We start from the raw sequence: 18,842 nt of genomic DNA on the forward strand, positions 1-18,842 counted from the left end.
ATTGAATGTATGTAAACATCTGACCCACTTGGAATGTGATGAAATAAATAAAAGCTGAAATAAATAATTCTCTCTACTATTATTCTGACATTTCACATTCTTAAAATAAAGTGGTGATCCTAACTGACGTAAGACAGGGAATTTTTACTAGGATTAAATGTCAGGAATTGTGAAAAACTGAGATTAAATGTATTTGGCTAAGGTGTATGTAAACTTCCGACTTCAACTGTAGGTCTCATTTTCAGATATGCTTATCTCTCTCTCTCTGCAGTCACTGAGGTCATGAACAGTAGAGAATAAGCAAATAGACTGAGAGATTAGAAACCAAGATAGTGGAGTGACCGTTGGAGTGGAGTGACAGATCTCTTATCTTCTGCTACCTCTGTAAAGTTTGACTGTGAATAGAAAGTTAAGTTCGACAACAGTTTGGTACGGCTCACACAGAGACACTGAGATGACAAACCACAAACTGACTCCATTAGTGGAGTGGAGAAACATGTATACAGTGGTTTGACTTGCTTGCCTTGAGCGTGTGACCCACACTCACCTGCACACACACCCTACCATGGCCTCCTATTGTCTGTGTGGGCGCTGATAAGGTATGGAGGTGCCTTATGGTTCAGTGAGGTGGGTCTCCATGGGGGTTGGCTGGGGAGAGCTCTGCCCTTGACCCTTCGCTGGCATTTCCAAAGTGGGGAGGCAGCATGGAGGAGGGCACTCAGGCTCTGCTTATCATCCCAGAGACCAAGGCATAGACCCTCAGCAGAGCCATGGGGAGTTGGCCTCCTGCCCTACTGCACTAGCATTAAGCATCACCACCCTGCTTCATGCAGACCTTTCCCCCCAACCCTGAGCGCTGTTTGGCTGGGGACAAACCACAGTCCCTTGCACACTCTGATGTGCAGACTGGCCCCTAAATCAGGCCAGCACATCTCTAACCCAAGTCTGAAATGATATCTCTCTCTGAAATGCCAGAACACCCGACCACGCAGAGACATTTCAGCTGCTGCGCCACTTCTGATCGGCATTATCCTCTCCTGCTTATGTACAATACATGACTTCAGCTCAGACAAATCTTCATGAACTGACTAAAATGGAAGAGTGTAATGGTAGAATGATACTACAGATGTAGGATCTTAATTTGACCCATGGAATAGCAGGGGTCCAGCCCCATAGGCTGGGATAGAAGGGGTGCAGCCCCATAGGCCGGATAGCAGGGGTCCAGCCCCATAGGCTGGGATAGCAGGGGTCCAACCCCATATGTCGGGATAGCAGGGGTCCAACCCCATATGTCGGGATAGCAGGGGTCCAACCCCATATGTCGGGATAGCAGGGGTCCAACCCCATATGTCGGGATAGCAGGGGTCCAACCCCATATGTCGGGATAGCAGGGGTCCAACCCCATATGTCGGGATAGCAGGGGTCCAACCACATAGGCCGGGAAGTCCGGGACCATGCTGAGTTCAGTCCCAACGTGGCAGTGCTCAAACTGTCAGAGCTCCCCTGGAAGGCTTGCTCTCTTATTTTAAGGACTTCAATTAGAGAGCTTGGCTGGGATGGTGTGAGTTAACTTTAATGGGCAATTAGGGATAGTGTGCCTTGAAAGCATGCCCTCTTGAGGAGTGGGAGAAGGGCATTCATTACACATGGCTGCAAATCTAGAGCAGAGCACAGTGTGCTGCTGGTGGTGTAGAGAAGAATATCACATCTGTGAGCCATTATCAAAGACTACAGTGATACTGTATGATTGACACTCTAGACAACAATGGGAAACTAAAACTTTAAGGTGGTGAATGTGAGGCCAAGGGAGTCAACCCAACCACACCACCAGAACACATTTTAGTGTTCAAAACTCTAACTGAACTATATACACTCAGTTCCTTGGGGAGAAAAATTGAGTGACGAGAGAGAATGATATACGATCTCAGTCATTCATCTAAATTGGACAAATGTCCTTTAATGAGGCCCACTCGTCTCAGCTGTGAAAAACCTCCACAATAGGGTTGAATAGAGGGGAGGCCAGCACTGTGTGAGTGTGTGTGAGAGAGAGAGCACGAGGGAGAGAGAACGAGGGAGAGAGAACGATGGAGAGAGAACAATGGAGAGAGAACGAGGGAGAGAGAACAAGGGAGAGAGAACGAGGGAGAGAGAACAATGGAGAGAGAACAATTAAGAGAGAGAGAGCGTGAGAGAGAGAACGAGGGAGAGAGAACGAGGGAGGGAGAACGAGGGAGAGAGAACGATGGAGAGAGAACGTGAAAGAGAGAACGAGGGAGAGAGAACGGGGGAGAGAGAACGAGGGAGAGAGTTCAATGGAGAGAGAACGATAGAGAGAGAACGAGGGAGAGAGAACGATAGAGAGATAACGAGGGAGAGAGAACGAGGGAGAGAGAACAAGGGAGAGAGAACGATGGAGAGAGAATGAGGGAGAGAGAACGATAGAGAGATAACGAGGGAGAGAGATCAATGGAGAGAGAACGAGGGAGAGAGAATGTGGGAGAGAGAACGTGAGAGAGAAAACGAGGGAGAGAGGACGAAGGAGAGAGAATGAAGGAGAGAGAACGAAGGCGAGAGAACGAGGGAGAGAGAACGAGGGAGAGAGAGAACGTGTTGCATCTGCTCCTCATTAACAGAGCGCTAATGAATGCACGTGTGTTCCACCTGGTTCCAGTGAGAGGGGGTTGGAACACACACTAACTAAACCTGCCAAAGAGGCTTTGGCCTTTCACAACACTTCTTCTGAGCAATAATAGAACTCTGTCTCAAGAAGCACTGCTGTGGAACAGAGTTGTATGAAGTTGCCAGTAGAAGCTGATCTATGGTCATTTTTGGATTTCTCCTCTCACTGGTTAGGATTAGGGGAGGGTAATCTGATCCTAGATCTGTCTACAGATCCTGAGGAACAGCCTCAGGTTTGGTGTTGTAAGAGCCTCTGGAGCCTAGCAGTGGGGGACAGGAAGACACAAGTGGAACTAAGTAAATAAGGTCATCACTATGCTGTGTGAGAATAGACTACTAAACGATCAGCATCCCACACTGAGTTCCATTTACAAACAGGTCACAGCCCATCTCAGAGCAGCATCTGTCCCTTGTCTCTCAGGTGAGAATAACGTTACTCCCCCTGGGGGTCTACAGTCTGTCTTGTTTTGTATCGATACAACACCCTGTGGGTTTACCCTAACATGGGCCACACCTGGGATAATCAGCACTACACCAGAGCGGCTGGAGTTTCAACCATTAGTCATAGGATAGGATTAGAAATAGTGTGTACAGTGTGTTTTATGGTACTGTATGTCAAATAACTTATATGTCATGGGGTATGGGATCTGGGGGGGGACTACTCACAGAGATAGGGGCTGGTGTCACTGTGATACTCAGGGCAGACACTATTTAAAAGAGTTCGGGGTTATGAGAGGGAGCAAACACAAACATCAGCCTGCACAAACATGATAGCACAACCTGCATCATGCATGTATACACACTCACAGACTCACACACACACACACACACAACACACACACACACACACACACACACACACACACACACACACACAAACACACAGACAGACACACAAACATACCATGACAAATGTACACACATATACAAATCCTCTATCTACAACTTGTTGTTAATATCAGACTTTGGCAAAACCTTGGCTTGCACATCCATTCTATTTTAGACGTGTGTGATGGGAGTAAAGTGAGCGTGTTATTGGGGGGTAGGGGGTGGATTGCAGGCGGTGTTAAGTCAAGCCCTCAATGTTGCTAATTTATTTACAGATTTAATTAGATGGATAGAGCCCTCACAGATATAAGAAAGAAAGGAGAGATGTTGCCAGCGTTACAGCACTTTAATTATGGTACCAGGCTTCTGATCCCTGCGCGCTGCTGTCTGGGGAACCAGTTAATTAAAATCCTCATTATTTTACTTTTAATTAGTTCCCCCCTCTTTTGTTTCCTTTCACCATATGGCCGTGTTCCATGGTCAAATTAACGTAATTGAGCTAATTAAGCCGATCAGTTTAATTATTCAAAGCGTTCTGATTGGGCAGGGAACTTTTCTCCTCTCTCTCTCTATCTATCTATCTCTCTCTCTCTCTCTCTCTCTCTCTCTGTCTCTCTCGTTCCTGTGTGAGGCTCATAGTTGTAAAGTTGTTTTTTCTTTGTCATTAAGCCTGTTCTCTATTGTTTTAGCAGACAGGACAGTTTTATGGTCGCAAGAAGAATTCTTAGCATAGTTACAATTCCTTAGGCAACAGTACATACATACTTGGCTTTTCAATAGATAGGACAAATGTAAAAAATAAAAAAACAGATGGTGTTTTTTACTGGAAACCTGTTACCATGAATGTTATGCATGTCTGTAGGCGGACATCACCTCAGCTTGCATGCCTGTCTATCAACACGGACCCACTTTCAGCAGAGTCTCTGGCTCTGTTCCTGACAGTGACCACATGCACATACCTCTCTAACATACTGTATTCTCACTGGAACACATTTAACAGCAGCCAGACTGCTTGAGCTGAGAGGATTTAAATGGTGTCTGTCTGTCTCTTAACGCCAGCACATTGTCAGATTGCTCCAAACCCTCTCCTTGGCCTCTCAACAGATCATGAGACAGATATGATCTTCCTGCCAGTCCTGCTGGCACAGAGACAGTGGTTCATCTTCATATGACAGCTCGACACAGAGACTCCATCTTGGATCTGTATCAGAGGAGTGGCTGGGCAGAAGGACATAGAGACTCCATCTTGGATCTGTATCATAGGAGTGGCTGGGCAGAAGGACACAGAGACTCCATCTTGGATCTGTATCAGAGGAGTGGCCACTCAGACGGAAGGACACCACTCAGACCCTCTCTTCCTCTTCATCCGCTTGTAAAAAATATCCTGGCTAATTTCTGTCTCTTCACACAGTGTGAGGCGTAGAAGCTAAGGCAATTACACTCATCTGCATGTGTTAATATGATTAATTAGTGAGTATAAACACTTTCCTATAACAGAAGATAGGCTAGATTGTGAGCCACACACCTGCAAAGTCTCTGAAAAAAAACAACACCTCATGGCAAAGAGTTTCTTTTATGAGAAACTAATTGGCATCTGAAAATGCTGGGCTAATTAGTAATATGCAGATGAGTCCTGATTGGTTTGAACGCTAAGTGTAACTTGTGGAGCGTTGGGATTCAGATAGTGAGGAAATAAAACCTCTGCACAATCTAGATATGAAGATATTTGTAATTGTTGCCATTTGCATACGTTAATGAATTTGCGTGATGCTTTTCAATCAAATGTGGAATACATCATTGATGCCGTATCAGCACCTACCATGACAAGTGGGACACAAGGTGCAATTTTGATGGCTGCCATGCTCCTAGCAAAGGTGTGAAAGTACAGACCTCATCTGAAGCACAGCAGATGCTATCAACTGATTCACTAACTGTATTTCTTAAAGCCTTAATCACTCAGGTCTACAAACCCATGTCTGACTATATTTTTACATTTTAGTCATTTAGCAGACGCTCTTATCCAGAGCGACTTACAGTTAGTGAGTGCATACATTTTTCATACTGTTTGCAGTATGGCTACAGATTTGTCATATCCAGTTTTACATTACATCAAACAGACAAATTCAAGGAAGTTCAAGCAAGTTAGCCAATGCAGATCCTAACAGAAATCAAAGCTCATTCTATTGAACAACCAAGAGCAGCAGAGGGGTATTGGAAAAGCTCTGGCTTGTGTCTTTTAATTGCAACATGGTAAACCGTCCAAGCATCAGATTGTTGTTGTGGTTTTTTTCTTCTACACGCTGGCTGGATGCGTAGGAGCCCCTCCCTTTAATTAGGCCGGCTCCCAGATTAGTCTTTAAAAACATCAGCCACGGGATATGGCCGAAGTTCAGCCTCCCAGGAGCAGGAACTGTAGCAGGCAGCAAGATACACCACTCATGTTTAATTGCTTCTGTAAATGGTCAAGACTATAGCCCTCCAACTCTATTCCTCAGGGTAATCAGGCATGCTTTCACCATACAGGGCTGGAGGAAGCTATGCAGCACAAGCAGGGAGAAAATGCCACACCAACTGGGTAGTAGCTTACCATGTAATACCATGAGACCCATGTCATGTAACCAACCAACTGCACATAGGCTTCAATTACTTCAGTTCACCTCATGTTATAGTAAAGTATTTTAATAGTATTTTTTGTCTCCATCTGATAATGTCACATATTGAACAGACATCCATAATTAAATTGAATGCAACATTAATTCAGGAAATAGAACTCTACTGGGAAACACACAATAGCATTATATAAAAAAGAATGGACATTTATCTTCTTCCTTGACTTCAGCCCAATTCATATGATGGTCTAAACATCACAGAGTAACAGAGGAGGCCATTGAGAGGGATTCTGAGTTCATCATCTAAGCGATATTCCTGACAATAAAGATGACCACAGCAATACCACTGTGACTGATAGAGTTTTAGTGGTGTCCATGAAGACACTTATTTTTGTTTGCTTTATTCTTCTTAGAGAGGGTCCAGGCCATACCCTTAAAACTCATGGCAAGATTTGTCCACAAGCACCAAAGTTCTGGATATGCACAGAATTGGGGGTCCCTTACTTACAGTACAACATGTAACCTCAGTCCTGAAGTAGTTCATGTGGTCCATATTGTCTTTGATGGGCAGACCAGCACTGCATCACACATGACTCACCATGACAGTGTATTTGTAAACTGTTTCAAGCATGGATATGCACAACACATCTGAAGTTGATCCTGCAAGTAAAAATAGCCTCCTGGTCAAAGAGACAAGATGGTGGATGGTGATGAGGATCCACAACAACAGTATCGGGAGCAGGGTGAGCATGGATGGAGAGACCTCTGGAGACAAGGGAAGGATGAAGGCACACCGCACCGCTCTAACCACTCAGCACACCTACAGACAAGAGCAGGGGTGAATAAAACGTTAGTTACTAGACAGTAGTGTGTGTGAAAGATATGACAGTGTGAAAGGCCCCATGGACCTGGTCCCCCTCTCACCTTCTGGTCAGGCAGCACAGGGTTACTCTGGAGTGGGGGCAGGTGGCTGCTGAGCAGTGCAGCCCCTGGCCGGTCATGCTCACAGAAGATGGTGCCGTTGACATAGTGGAAGCGGTCCCCTGGCACCAGTCTGTTTCTACAGGTGGCACAGGTGAAACACTAAGGATAAAAAACAGACACAGGAGTTAGAATCCTCATGAACAAACGTGCCAAGTCCAGGCCTTACTCTAGTGTCGTTAGCAAACGTTAAACTCCAACATACAAGTTAACTTTAGGACAGTGTATATAGCACCTTGTTTCAAGTATACATCTATTGGTTTCACACAAACAACTGTTACAAATGCACTGATGGTGACAGACACTAACAACAGTGAGACAATTACTGCCAGGAGGTCTTACCTTGAGATGGTACACATTGCCCTGTGCCCTCATAACCATCTCATTGGCCGGGATGGACTGGCCACAGGTGCTGCATGCCCCACTGTGCCCGAACAACCTGCAGACACAAAGCAGAGCCAGATCAGTCGCAGTGCCCTAGCCTGGGAGATAAAGTCTAGATCCTCACCCTCCTGTCCTCTCCACAGAGCCCCATAGGACCTCACCTGATATAGTCGCTCCTACACAGGATCATGCCTCCTTTACTGTAGCAGGTGGTGCCAATGTCGCCCAGCTTTGCGTGGCAGCAGGAGCACTTGAGGCAGCGTGTGTGCCAGTAGCGCTCCATGGAGAAGAGCAGGAAGCGGTCTGCGATCTTCCCCCCGCATCCTGCACATGACCTGGGAGGTGATGCCACAACACCACCCAGCTGACTGTTCACCATGCTGGGCCCTCTGAAGCTCCTGGAAACAAAGAAAATGTTGACACTTAAGCTACATGGCAAAGGTAGCATGCTGTTACAATGACCTCATTGACAATGTCAAGCAGGGAGCCCCCAATGATCTACTACTGGAAGGGGTCAGGATACCCACAAGTCCTAACAGGTGACCAATAAAGCAAGCAAGCATGGGCAACATGAATCCAATAACTTTAACTAAGTACATTATTTAGTCAACATGCTTATGTTTCACTATATCTTCCGACAAAGGATTTCCCCACACCTTTACTTTCTGTATGTTCGCTAGTTCAAGAACATGAAGCTCCTACAGGACAAGCCAGGTAAGCTGTAAATTGAAGTTTTAATAAGGATGCCCATATTAGGTGGTTGGGTGAATGATTTTTTATTCTAAATACCAAGCAGACAAGGTATACCTAGCAAATGTTCATTTGCCTGCATCACAACTCACCAAAAACGTAGGAAGTCAACAAATAATATGGTCACTGATTGAACAAAATAGGCTACATTATACTAAAAACAATAACATAGCATTTATAACACGTTTTATGACAATAACACCAGTTTAACCTGCCATTTTACCTGTCATTTACAGGTATCACAATAATAATAATAAATACTACATATTTATATTCCACAAGACAAGGGAGCTGTGTTATCTATTCATACAGAACACTTTTCTACGTTGAATAAGGTCCTGGTTACGAATAGTATATTTTTTATACAGGAAATCATACAGTGAAACACAGAAGTGTCAGAGTGATGCACGTGCAAGGAAAACAATAGCAGTCTCAAAAGAAGGAGACTCGGGATGAACTTCGAACCATCATGCAACAGCGAATCAAGAGGAGGTAAAAATAGCCTGTATATAAATGTATACTTCATGGAATCAAAATTCATTTGAACATTACGGTAAGTAATTTGGTCATCAACTTAGACTGCTTAACGCACCATAAGCGCATTTAGAACAGAAGATGCTCACCTTGATGTGCTTCCCAGAGAATTCAGACGTGGAGAAGTTCAGTTGTAAAAAAGCAAAAACAAAACAATGGGCGACAGCAGATAATGTTTCAACAATAGTTAAACCTGACTGTAACAAACTAGCGCTTCTATGATATCCATATCCCATAAATAAAGCGACACATTTACGAAAGTGGTTAATTAAAACGATTTAAAGCAATGTCAAAAAGGAAAAAACGCACGTTATCAAAGATACAATGTAACAAAATTGGTTTTAAAGAGATGGCACGCAAAATCTTTTGGAGTCAATTACATTTATCATCCGACTCTCAACTATCACTCGCGTCTTTGACAGCTACACTATTTACTGAATTGCGCAAGCGGGTATTTAATTCGCTTCTTGGTGACGTTTTGAACATGCAGTGTGCGCAGCCACTAGACTGTCAGGGGTGGGGTTACTGTCAAAATGATTTATGTGTTTGGAGAGGGTCATTGGACATTTTCTCATTAGATTAAACCAAACTAAACTGTTTCCAATTATGACAATCCATTCCACAATTAACATGTCCAATTAAAACGTATAGACTGTCAATAACCACTTGCACTTCCATGCATGATTTAATTACATTTTACATTTTAGTCATTTAGCAGACGCTCACTTACAATTCATATATTCGGAATCATACAAATGTGACATTTACAAGACATTAACATTGACTTTTAAGAGAAGTTTGGGCGAGATGTGGCAATACATTTATTTGAATATAGTTACTATATTATTGTGTAGGTTAAATTATGTATCATATATTTCGTAGTAAATAAAGAGCTGGGGGTCAACAATAAGACCTGGAAAATAAAACATTTCCAAATAAAGACTGAATCCTAGTATTATGAATGTTATTAGAGTAGGCCAAGTACAGTGGTTAAATTGACCTTGGGTCAAAGGGAGAGCCCGGCTCAACCCTACCCATAACCCTAGCTTCATGTCCACACCCTGGCTCAACCGTAACCCTAGCCATAACCCTAACCTAATGTCCTCACCCCGGCTCAACCTAACCTGCACTGCTTGCTAGGGGCCAGTAGAGGACAGTGTTCTCTTGTGTTGTAGGCGTACTGTCTCCTCAACAGTGGCCACTGAACAGTGATAACTTCAGTGTACTGGAAAACTGCTGCAGAAAATGTCCACCCAGTGCAGGTTATTTTTTCCCTAGAAATATTAGTTTTTTTTTTTAATGTAAAGATATGGTTTAGAGTTATATGGCGGGACAAGTTAAATGTTGTGTTTTACACAATACATCTCACTGACTGCAGCACTGAACTGCTGGAACCTTTACATTTTGGTGAAACCTGACTCCTGTTTAGAGAGTGACATTTCTCTCAGGGAGAATACTTTTTGTGTAATTGTTGCTTATATGACAGTTGTCTTCTGCAGAGGATGCTATGGTTCTTTTTGGGAGTTTCTTCTGCTCTGGTTAACCTTCCACCCAGGCCCCCACCGTACCACCACTTCCCACAGACCCTGTTGATGTCTGACATATTTCCCTTTCCTATGTTACGACCATGCTGAAACTCAGTTCTCTGTGAGGCTGGACAACACCTGTAACTTCCAGTCTGGTGTCCAGGCCAATGTAAACTCCACCGCAGCAGGAGGCTATAGCCAAAACAATTCACAGGGGAGAGAACTGCATAGACTCACTGCCTTTATGAGTAATGCTCATTTCACCGGATGCTCTGCTTTCATATAATATGTTTTAGTGTAAGTCAACTACTGTCGTGGTCAAAAGTTTTGAGAATGACACAAAAATAAATTTTCACAAAGTCTGCTGCCTCAGTTTTTATGATGGCAATTTGCATATACTCCAGAATGTTATGAAGAGTGATCAGATGAATTGCAATAAATTGCAAAGTCCCTATTTGCCATGAAAATTAACTTAATCCCCCAAAAACATTTCCACTGCATTTCAGCCCTGCCACAAAAGGACCAGCTGACATCATGTCAGTGATTCTCTCGTTAACACAGGTGAGAGTGTTGACGAGGACAAGGCTGGAGATCACTCTGTCATGCTGATTGAGTTAGAATAACAGACTGGAAGCTTTAAACGGAGGGTGGTGCTTGAAATCATTGTTCTTCCTCTGTTAACCATGGTTACCTGCAAGGAAACACGTGCCGTCATCATTGCTTTGCACAAAAAGGGCTTCATAGGCAAGGATATTGCTGCTAGTAAGATTGCACCTAAATCAACCATTTATCGGATCATCAAGAACTTCAAGGAGAGAGCTTCAATTGTTGTGAAGAAGGCTTCAGGGCGCCCAAGAAAGTCCAGCAAGTGCCAGGACCGTCTCCTAAAGTTGATTCAGCTGCGGGATCGGGGCACCACCAGTGCAGAGCTTGCTCAGGAATGGCAGCAGACAGGTGTGAGTGCATCTGCACGCCCAGTGAGGCGAAGACTTTTGGAGGATGGCCTGGTGTCAAGAAGGGCAGCGAGGAAGCCACTTCTCTCCAGGAAAAACATCAGGGACAGACTGATATTCTGCAAAAGGTACAGGGATTGGACTGCTGAGGACTGGGGTAAAGTCATTTTCTCTGATGAATCCCCTTTCCGATTGTTTGGGGCATCCGGAAAAAAGCTTGTCCGGAGAAGACAAGGTGAGCGCTACCATCAGTCCTGTGTCATGCCAACAGTAAAGCATCCTGAGACCATTCATGTGTGGGGTTGCTTCTCAGCCAAGGGAGTGGGCTCACTCACAATTTTGCCTAAGAACACAGCCATGAATAAAGAATGGTACCAACACATCCTCCGAGAGCAACTTCTCCCAACCATCCAAGAACAGTTTGGTGACAAACAATGCCTTTTCCAGCATGATGGAGCACCTTGCCATAAGGTAAAAGTGATAACTAAGTGGCTCGGGGAACAAAACATCGACATTTTGGGTCCATGGCCAGGAAACTCCCCAGACCTTAATCCCATTGAGAACTTGTGGTCAATCCTCAAGAGGCGGGTGGACAAACAAAACCCCACAAATTCTGACAAACTCCAAGCATTGATTATTGCAAGAATGGGCTGCCATCAGTCAGGATGTGGCCCAGAAGTTAATTGACAGCATGCCAGGGTGGATTGCAGAGGTCTTGAAAAAGAAGGGTCAACACGGCAAATATTGACTCTTTGCATAAACTTAATGTAATTGTCAATAAAAGCCTTTGACACTTATGGAATGCTTGTAATTATACTTCAGTATACCATAGTAACATCTGACAAAAATATCTAAAAACACTGAAGCAGCAAACTTTGTGAAGACCAATACTTGTGTCATTCTCAAAACTTTTGACCACGACTGTACAGTACATGACAAAGCTTCTGTTTAATATGGACTGGACCCTTAGAAAAATCCATACCATGATGTTATAACCCAATTTTAATGCTCTTGCCTTGAACAATCAACTATCATGCAACCTCCTATAACAACCTCCCCAGTCCTCATATTGCCATGGCTTTCGCTGAAATGCAAGAGCACCTCTTTGACAGCCGTTTTGTCAAACGTTGTCCTGGGACACCAGCTTTAGTGTTCAATAATTCTGAGAACAATACTTTCCCTGAATTTACAACGCCAAATAGCCCCACTAGACAAACACTAGAGACCATAGTCTTTGGAGAAATGTGGTACAGTCAGAAGGGATACAGCCAATAGGAGGAGTGGGGCCTTTAGTGAAGACGATGGCAGATAGTACTGCAGTCTCTATGGTGATGATGGAATGTGTGCTCTGTAGGGTTTTGTCTGTCGGTGGACCAGTGAACAAAATACAATGAGGATGTATAGGCTTATAGGAAACCAAATTGTCGCCCTATTCCCAGCCTTATCTCCAACCCTTATCTAACCCTATAGTGTATGATTGATGTGTCCAAACCTGAATTTCAAACTGATTACATTGAGCAGGTGAATAGGTGATACATTGAGATGATCCGAATACATTAAACAGTAGGCCCATGCTGTGATAGCCTCAGAGATGCCATTTAGACAACTAGCACACTGGAAGTCAGTCTGTTCCAAGCCAGACCGACAGGTCTGTAGAGAGAGGTGTGATAGACAGGGAAGGTGGAATAGATAGACAAGGGGAGAGATAGGAGACAGGGGAGGAGAGAGGGGTGTGGAATCTGGGAGGCTGCTGTGATGTTTGTGCTGCAGAGACCAGCCTGTATGTATAAAGACAAGAGGGAACATGATCGTGGCTAGAGGACTGGCCCCGGCCACACTGGAGACCCAGCCTCTTCTCTCCGGCTGGCTTTCAGCACTACTCCCCTCTCTGGAGTAGTATACTCAGCCCTAAGGTACCTCTACAAGCTAAATGTCAGACTCACCACCTTCTGTGAGCCTATCCCAACTCAGGAGAGACTCTTGCTTGCCCCCCTTACAGTAGCATCCCAGACCAACCACCCGATACTGTCATCTAAATCACCTGACACACCTCTCTGAGAAACACAAGTAAGACGGAGAGGGGCACGTGTTGAATGTTTTTATTAGATTTTTCAGAGTATTATTGATAATAATTTTTACATTTTAGTCATTTAGCAGACACTCTTATCCAGAGCCTTACAGTTAGTGAGTGCATACATTTTCATACTGCCCCCCCGTGGGAAACAAACCCACAACCCTGGCGTTGAAAGCGCCATGCTCTACCAGCTGAGCTACAGGGGACTATAGAAATCTTAAATATATCAAATACAATCTTCCCTCCAGTACAAGTCTATATACTATGAGGCAATAAAAACACACCCCGAAAAATGAGGTGATCTCCATCAATTGCCACTCCACTAAGAGTGAAGTCTGTACACTATACTCTGTCATATGACACAAATACACACATGTAAACACTGTTTCTCACCCTTTCATTCTCTCTTACACACATAAACACTGAACTTTACACAATGTAATATACAGTTAATTACAATCATTGATGAATTTGTAGAATGATATCCTGTCCTCTTTCTACCATCGATGTATCAGACAAAACACTTCATGAATGTATGAGGATTGCCCATGGCCGTCACTCATCACAGCCTTACACATTCACTGGCCTCAGTAATTTACACATTTCTATTATGACAAAAAGTAATATGTCCATCACATACAGTGGGGAAAAAAAGTATTTAGTCAGCCACCAATTGTGCAAGTTCTCCCACTTAAAAAGATGAGAGAGGCCTGTAATTTTCATCATAGGTACACGTCAACTATGACAGACAAAATAAGAAAAATAAATCCAGAAAATCACATTGTAGGATTTTTTATGAATTTATTTGCAAATTATGGTGGAAAATAAGTATTTGGTCAATAACAAAAGTTTCTCAATACTTTGTTATATACCCCTTTGTTGGCAATGACACAGGTCAAACGTTTTCTGTAAGTCTTCACAAGGTTTTCACACACTATTGCTGGTATTTTGGCCCATTCCTCCATGCAGATCTCCTCTAGAGCAGTGATGTTTTGGGGCTGTCGCTGGGCAACACAGACTTTCAACTCCCTCCAAAGATTTTCTATGTGGTTGAGATCTGGAGACTGGCTAGGCCACTCCAGGACCTTGAAATGCTTCTTACGAAGCCACTCCTTCGTTGCCCGGGCGGTGTGTTTGGGATCATTGTCATGCTGAAAGACCCAGCCACGTTTCATCTTCAATGCCCTTGCTGATGGAAGGAGGTTTTCACTCAAAATCTCACGATACATGGCCCCATTCATTCTTTCCTTTACACGGATCAGTCGTCCTGGTCCCTTTGCAGAAAAACAGCCCCAAAGCATGATGTTTCCACCCCCATGCTTCACAGTAGGTATGGTGTTCTTTCTTTGGATGCAACTCAGCATTCTTTGTCCTCCAAACACGACGAGTTGAGTTTTTACCAAAAAGTTCTATTTTGGTTTCATCTGACCATATGACATTCTCCCAATCCTCTTCTGGATCATCCAAATGCACTCTAGCAAACTTCAGACGGGCCTGGACATGTACTGGCTTAAGCAGGGGGACACGTCTGGCACTGCAGGATTTGAGTCCCTGGCGGCGTAGTGTGTTACTGATGGTAGGCTTTGTTACTTTGGTCCCAGCTCTCTGCAGGTCATTCACTACGTCCCCCCGTGTGGTTCTGGGATTTTTGCTCACCGTTCTTGTGATCATTTTGACCCCACGGGGTGAGATCTTGCGTGGAGCCCCAGATCGAGGGAGATTATCAGTGGTCTTGTATGTCTTCCATTTCCTTATGATTGCTCCCACAGTTGATTTCTTCAAACCAAGCTGCTTACCTATTGCAGATTCAGTCTTCCCAGCCTGGTGCAGGTCTACAATTTTGTTTCTGGTGTCCTTTGACAGCTCTTTGGTCTTGGCCATAGTGGAGTTTGGAGTGTGACTGTTTGAGGTTGTGGACAGGTGTCTTTTATACTGATAACAAGTTCAAACAGGTGCCATTAATACAGGTAATGAGTGGAGGACAGAGGAGCCTCTTAAATAAGAAGTTACAGGTCTGTGAGAGCCAGAAATCTTGCTTGTTTGTAGGTGACCAAATACGTATTTTCCACCATAATTTGCAAATAAATTCATAAAAAATCCTACAATGTGATTTTCTGGATTTTTTTTGTCAATTTGTCTGTCATAGTTGACGTGTACCTATGATGGAAATTACAGGCCTCTCTCATCTTTTTAAGTGGGAGAACTTGCACAATTGGTGGCTGACTAAATACTTTTTTCCCCCACTGTACATACATACATACATACATACATTTTCCCTTGTTCCTCTGTGGTTATAGAGGAACTTGACAATGTTAACAAAGAAAAATGATAAATAACGAGGGGGAAAAGCAAACAACCAAACTGATTAATTTACATATTTCACCCACAATTTCAAAATGACATCAAGAAAGTGACATCAGGCCATCCATAGTCTGTTGTGCTCAGTGCTTTACCTTCCTCCACCAGAACAGTTCAGGGACTGGGTCATCAACAGGGAAGGGACACTGGGCCTGGCTGCAGAGAGCAGTTGCTCCACATCTCTCATGTCGGATAACTGGTGGCAACGTGTAAGGAAGCTTAAAGTGCAAGCGATAGTTCTGCCTGGTTGGATGGAGCGGCCACCTAGCCGAGGCTCTCTCTTCCATAGTCTGGCGCTGGTGCAGGAGGGAGAGGCTGGTGTCCAGGAAGGGGCTGAAAGGCAGGGCTATCCCTGGGCAGAGGGTAGGTGGAAGATGGGGAGAGGTTAGCATGTCCTAGCCCTGTCTAGTGTGTCGAAGCTGGGGTTGGGCATCCTCCTATGCCTGCCTCAGTGCCTGAAGTTGTGGATGTCATTGTGCAGGCTGACAGAGGGCCTTGAGGGGGCACTGTGATTGTGGCAGCTCTTCTTGCAGCTGCAGCGCTGGATCCACATGACGTTGCGTGTGAAGCCCTCTCCGTCGGGACAGTGGAAGCGCAGGTGGACGGTGCGGGTCAGTGAGGGGGTGCAACATCGCCCGTCCGCACAGGAGCCACAAGTGCGAGGCCGATGGCGGCGTGTCGTGGAGCAGCCAGCAAAGTTGATCCTGATTGGCTCCTGGGGGCGTACTGTACGCTGGCACTTCTTTACCCTCTGGACAGTCAACAAACAGAGTTAGACAACTGAGCTATGTATTCCACAATAAATTGTAATATTGCAAAAGTTCTCATCATTAAAAGTGAAATATCAAATGTTCTATGTGCTCTAACGCAATTTCCCACAAACATATCAGACATTGAGTGGAGTCTCACTTTACCTTGATTGCTGGGGTAAGTTGCAGGTCACACTGGCGGACCTGACACAGTCGTGTCTCTCTGACCAGCCGACACTCTGCGTTGTTATTGGACACCCGGCTTGAGATGCCCATCCCGCACGTGGTGGAACATTCCGTCCAATCAGTGGTCTGAGGGAAGCATCTGGCGCTTAGCAACACCTGGGACCTGGGGAGGGACATCACCTCTGTGAAAGAAAATGACAGTCATGAGCAACATGTATGGTAAGGCTTGGGAAAAACAAACATATAGGGCCGGTTTCTCAGCCTAGTCCTGTACTGAAAAGCCATGACTAGACAATCTGTGCCTGGGAAACTTGCCCTTAGGGTTAGGCTTATCATTGGATAGGTGGTTTACTGTACCTCGAAAGGTGACTCCAGTGCTGGCCTGATAGCGTGGCTGGGCGTGGGTCTGGAGCTGGTTATTGATGTGGTTTGGGAGGGGTTGTGGGTCGGGTAGGGCTGCCTGTGGAGGTTCCTCTGGGTCCTCACTGATGTGGTTGTTGTCATCACAGACCCACTCCTCACAGCAGCGGCCCAAGGGCCGTGCCAGCCTTGGCCGGGAGCAGCGCCAGTCGGGCAAGGGTACCTGCTGGGGGCAGAGTGGCATGCAGCCCACCACCCCGTCCATGCAGCTGCACTGGTGCTGGCAGCTGGGCTGGAAGTCCTCTCCATGCTGGTAGACACGCCCGTTGAACTCACATGGCCGACCCTGGGCCTCCGCTGGGGAGAGACAGAGACATTTGCAGCACTGTGGACTTCATACCCCTATGGTAGTGTGTTACCATGATGCTGAGCATTTGACAACTATCTACCTGGATCAATCTAATGATCAAAATTCTACTACAATTCTGAAATAATCTGCTACTCCCATAATTCTGCAGACTCCCATACTGGCCCAACTACCTCATATCTCTTCCACTGATGTTAGGGGGCTCCTGGTCCTTACCTCTGCACAGGCCTCTCTCTGGGTTTCCCCCAGCCCCCAGGTGGCAGTGCAGGCCCTTGATGTGGTCACAGGGCTGGCTGGGGCTGCAGTCCTGGTTGAACTGCCTGGCACACACCTTACAGCAGCCACAGGCATCTGCCACCCAACTAATGCCTGCTGGGCACGATGGGGGTGAGGGGCCACAGGAGCACTGGGTAGGACAGTCACTCTCCACCTGAGACAGACAGCAGGGTCAGTGTTAAATGTGAGTTAGGGTCGGCACAGCAGCAGGAGGGTGGAGGTGAGGGGAATGCATTCCTCAACAGGCTGATCATTTCAATGACTACTAGTACAGTAGTATATTGATCTCAGTGCCTTTCTTCATTGTAACAAAATACCCAAAATGTTCCACAATTATTTTAGTAAACAAATATTTGTACATAGAAAGACACAGAAACACAGTGTGAATATGGTCATGCAAAGTGTAGAGAGAAAAGGGAATGGGGAATAAATCAAACAAGGGCAGGCAGGTATGTATGCATCTTTGAAACTCACCATGACAGCAGCACTGAAGAGGAGAAAGAACAGGGTGGAGACGGTCCATCTCAAACTAACCCGAGAAAACATCCCGAAAGCGTAGATTACAAAATTAAAATGACAGATAAAGATTCCGTCCTAGAGGTCGTTAGATGGAGAATAGATACCTAGTGATATACTGTCCAGAGCCTGCACCTGAGTCCAGAGGAGAGAAGTGTGTCTGTCTGTCAGTTCATCTATTCATTCATCTGTGTGAGTGCACTAAAAGGTACACCAGTCTAGTGTTTCTTTGCTCTCCTGCAGTGTCTTTGCTCAGCACGGGTCAGCACAGCTCAGCTGGGTTAGCTCCACTTCATATAGATTCCCCCTGTGGTGCCTGTACTTATAGACACGGGCAGACCGCCACCTCCCTGTGACATCAGCTCTCCTCTCAAGGAGGAAGAGAAAGTGCATCGGGGGGGATTGAGTGAGTGGAGTAGGAGAGGAAGAAATTGCACCATTGCTACATTACTATAATGAGAAAGCATGGTTATATTACAAACACAACACTGTAGGCACTTAAGTGCACTGACAGCTTACTATCATATGACCCTAATGCTATTGAGAAACTACATGAAAAGCTAATTGCTGATAAATTCATAATAAGAAAAGCTAAGTGTGGAGTGGCTTCAAATAGTATTTGATTTCTTTCAAATAGGTTGAGCATTTGATTGAGCCTGCCTTTAGTGCCAGATGGGTGTGGTTTGCACTTTTGGGACTATTCCATGGGAGA

General features: G+C 45.0%; 2 protein-coding genes across 2 annotated transcripts; both read right to left on the minus strand.

The window, feature by feature from the left end:
- Positions 1–6,170: 6,170 nt before the first annotated feature.
- Positions 6,171–9,196, minus strand: si:dkey-90l8.3 (LIM domain transcription factor LMO4.1). Its single transcript, XM_041899956.2, has 5 exons — positions 8,855–9,196; positions 7,643–7,879; positions 7,440–7,536; positions 7,041–7,199; positions 6,171–6,936 (listed from the first exon to the last, which is right to left on the minus strand). The coding sequence occupies exons 2-5, from the start codon at positions 7,858–7,860 to the stop codon at positions 6,928–6,930; spliced, it is 483 nt and encodes a 160-aa protein (XP_041755890.1). The 5' UTR covers positions 7,861–7,879; positions 8,855–9,196; the 3' UTR covers positions 6,171–6,927.
- A 6,341-nt stretch (positions 9,197–15,537) lies between these two features.
- On the minus strand, positions 15,538–18,410 carry LOC121584122 (CCN family member 1). Its single transcript, XM_041899955.2, has 5 exons — positions 18,089–18,410; positions 17,555–17,768; positions 16,969–17,328; positions 16,591–16,793; positions 15,538–16,427 (listed from the first exon to the last, which is right to left on the minus strand). Exons 1-5 carry the CDS (start codon positions 18,158–18,160, stop codon positions 16,125–16,127), a joined length of 1,152 nt encoding a protein of 383 aa, XP_041755889.1. The 5' UTR covers positions 18,161–18,410; the 3' UTR covers positions 15,538–16,124.
- Between the last annotated feature and the right edge of the window lie 432 nt (positions 18,411–18,842).

The sequence above is a fragment of the Coregonus clupeaformis genome, chromosome 16 (genome assembly GCF_020615455.1).
Source record: "Coregonus clupeaformis isolate EN_2021a chromosome 16, ASM2061545v1, whole genome shotgun sequence".
NCBI classification, from domain to species: domain Eukaryota; kingdom Metazoa; phylum Chordata; class Actinopteri; order Salmoniformes; family Salmonidae; genus Coregonus; species Coregonus clupeaformis.

What these genes read in the sequence shown, in the direction of transcription:
- LOC121584122 (XM_041899955.2), bottom strand. Translation starts at nt 18,160, where the DNA reads ATGTTTTCTCGGGTTAGTTTGAGATGGACCGTCTCCACCCTGTTCTTT. An exon ending in TCTTCAGTGCTGCTGTCATG is followed by an intron (nt 17,769 to 18,088) that starts GTGAGTTTCAAA and finishes TGTCTGTCTCAG; the next exon opens with GTGGAGAGTGACTGTCCTAC. An exon ending in AGAGAGAGGCCTGTGCAGAG is followed by an intron (nt 17,329 to 17,554) that starts GTAAGGACCAGG and finishes GTCTCTCCCCAG; the next exon opens with CGGAGGCCCAGGGTCGGCCA.
- si:dkey-90l8.3 (XM_041899956.2), bottom strand. Translation starts at nt 7,860, where the DNA reads ATGGTGAACAGTCAGCTGGGTGGTGTTGTGGCATCACCTCCCAGGTCA. An exon ending in TGTAGGAGCGACTATATCAG is followed by an intron (nt 7,537 to 7,642) that starts GTGAGGTCCTAT and finishes TTGTGTCTGCAG; the next exon opens with GTTGTTCGGGCACAGTGGGG. An exon ending in GCAATGTGTACCATCTCAAG is followed by an intron (nt 7,200 to 7,439) that starts GTAAGACCTCCT and finishes TTTTATCCTTAG; the next exon opens with TGTTTCACCTGTGCCACCTG.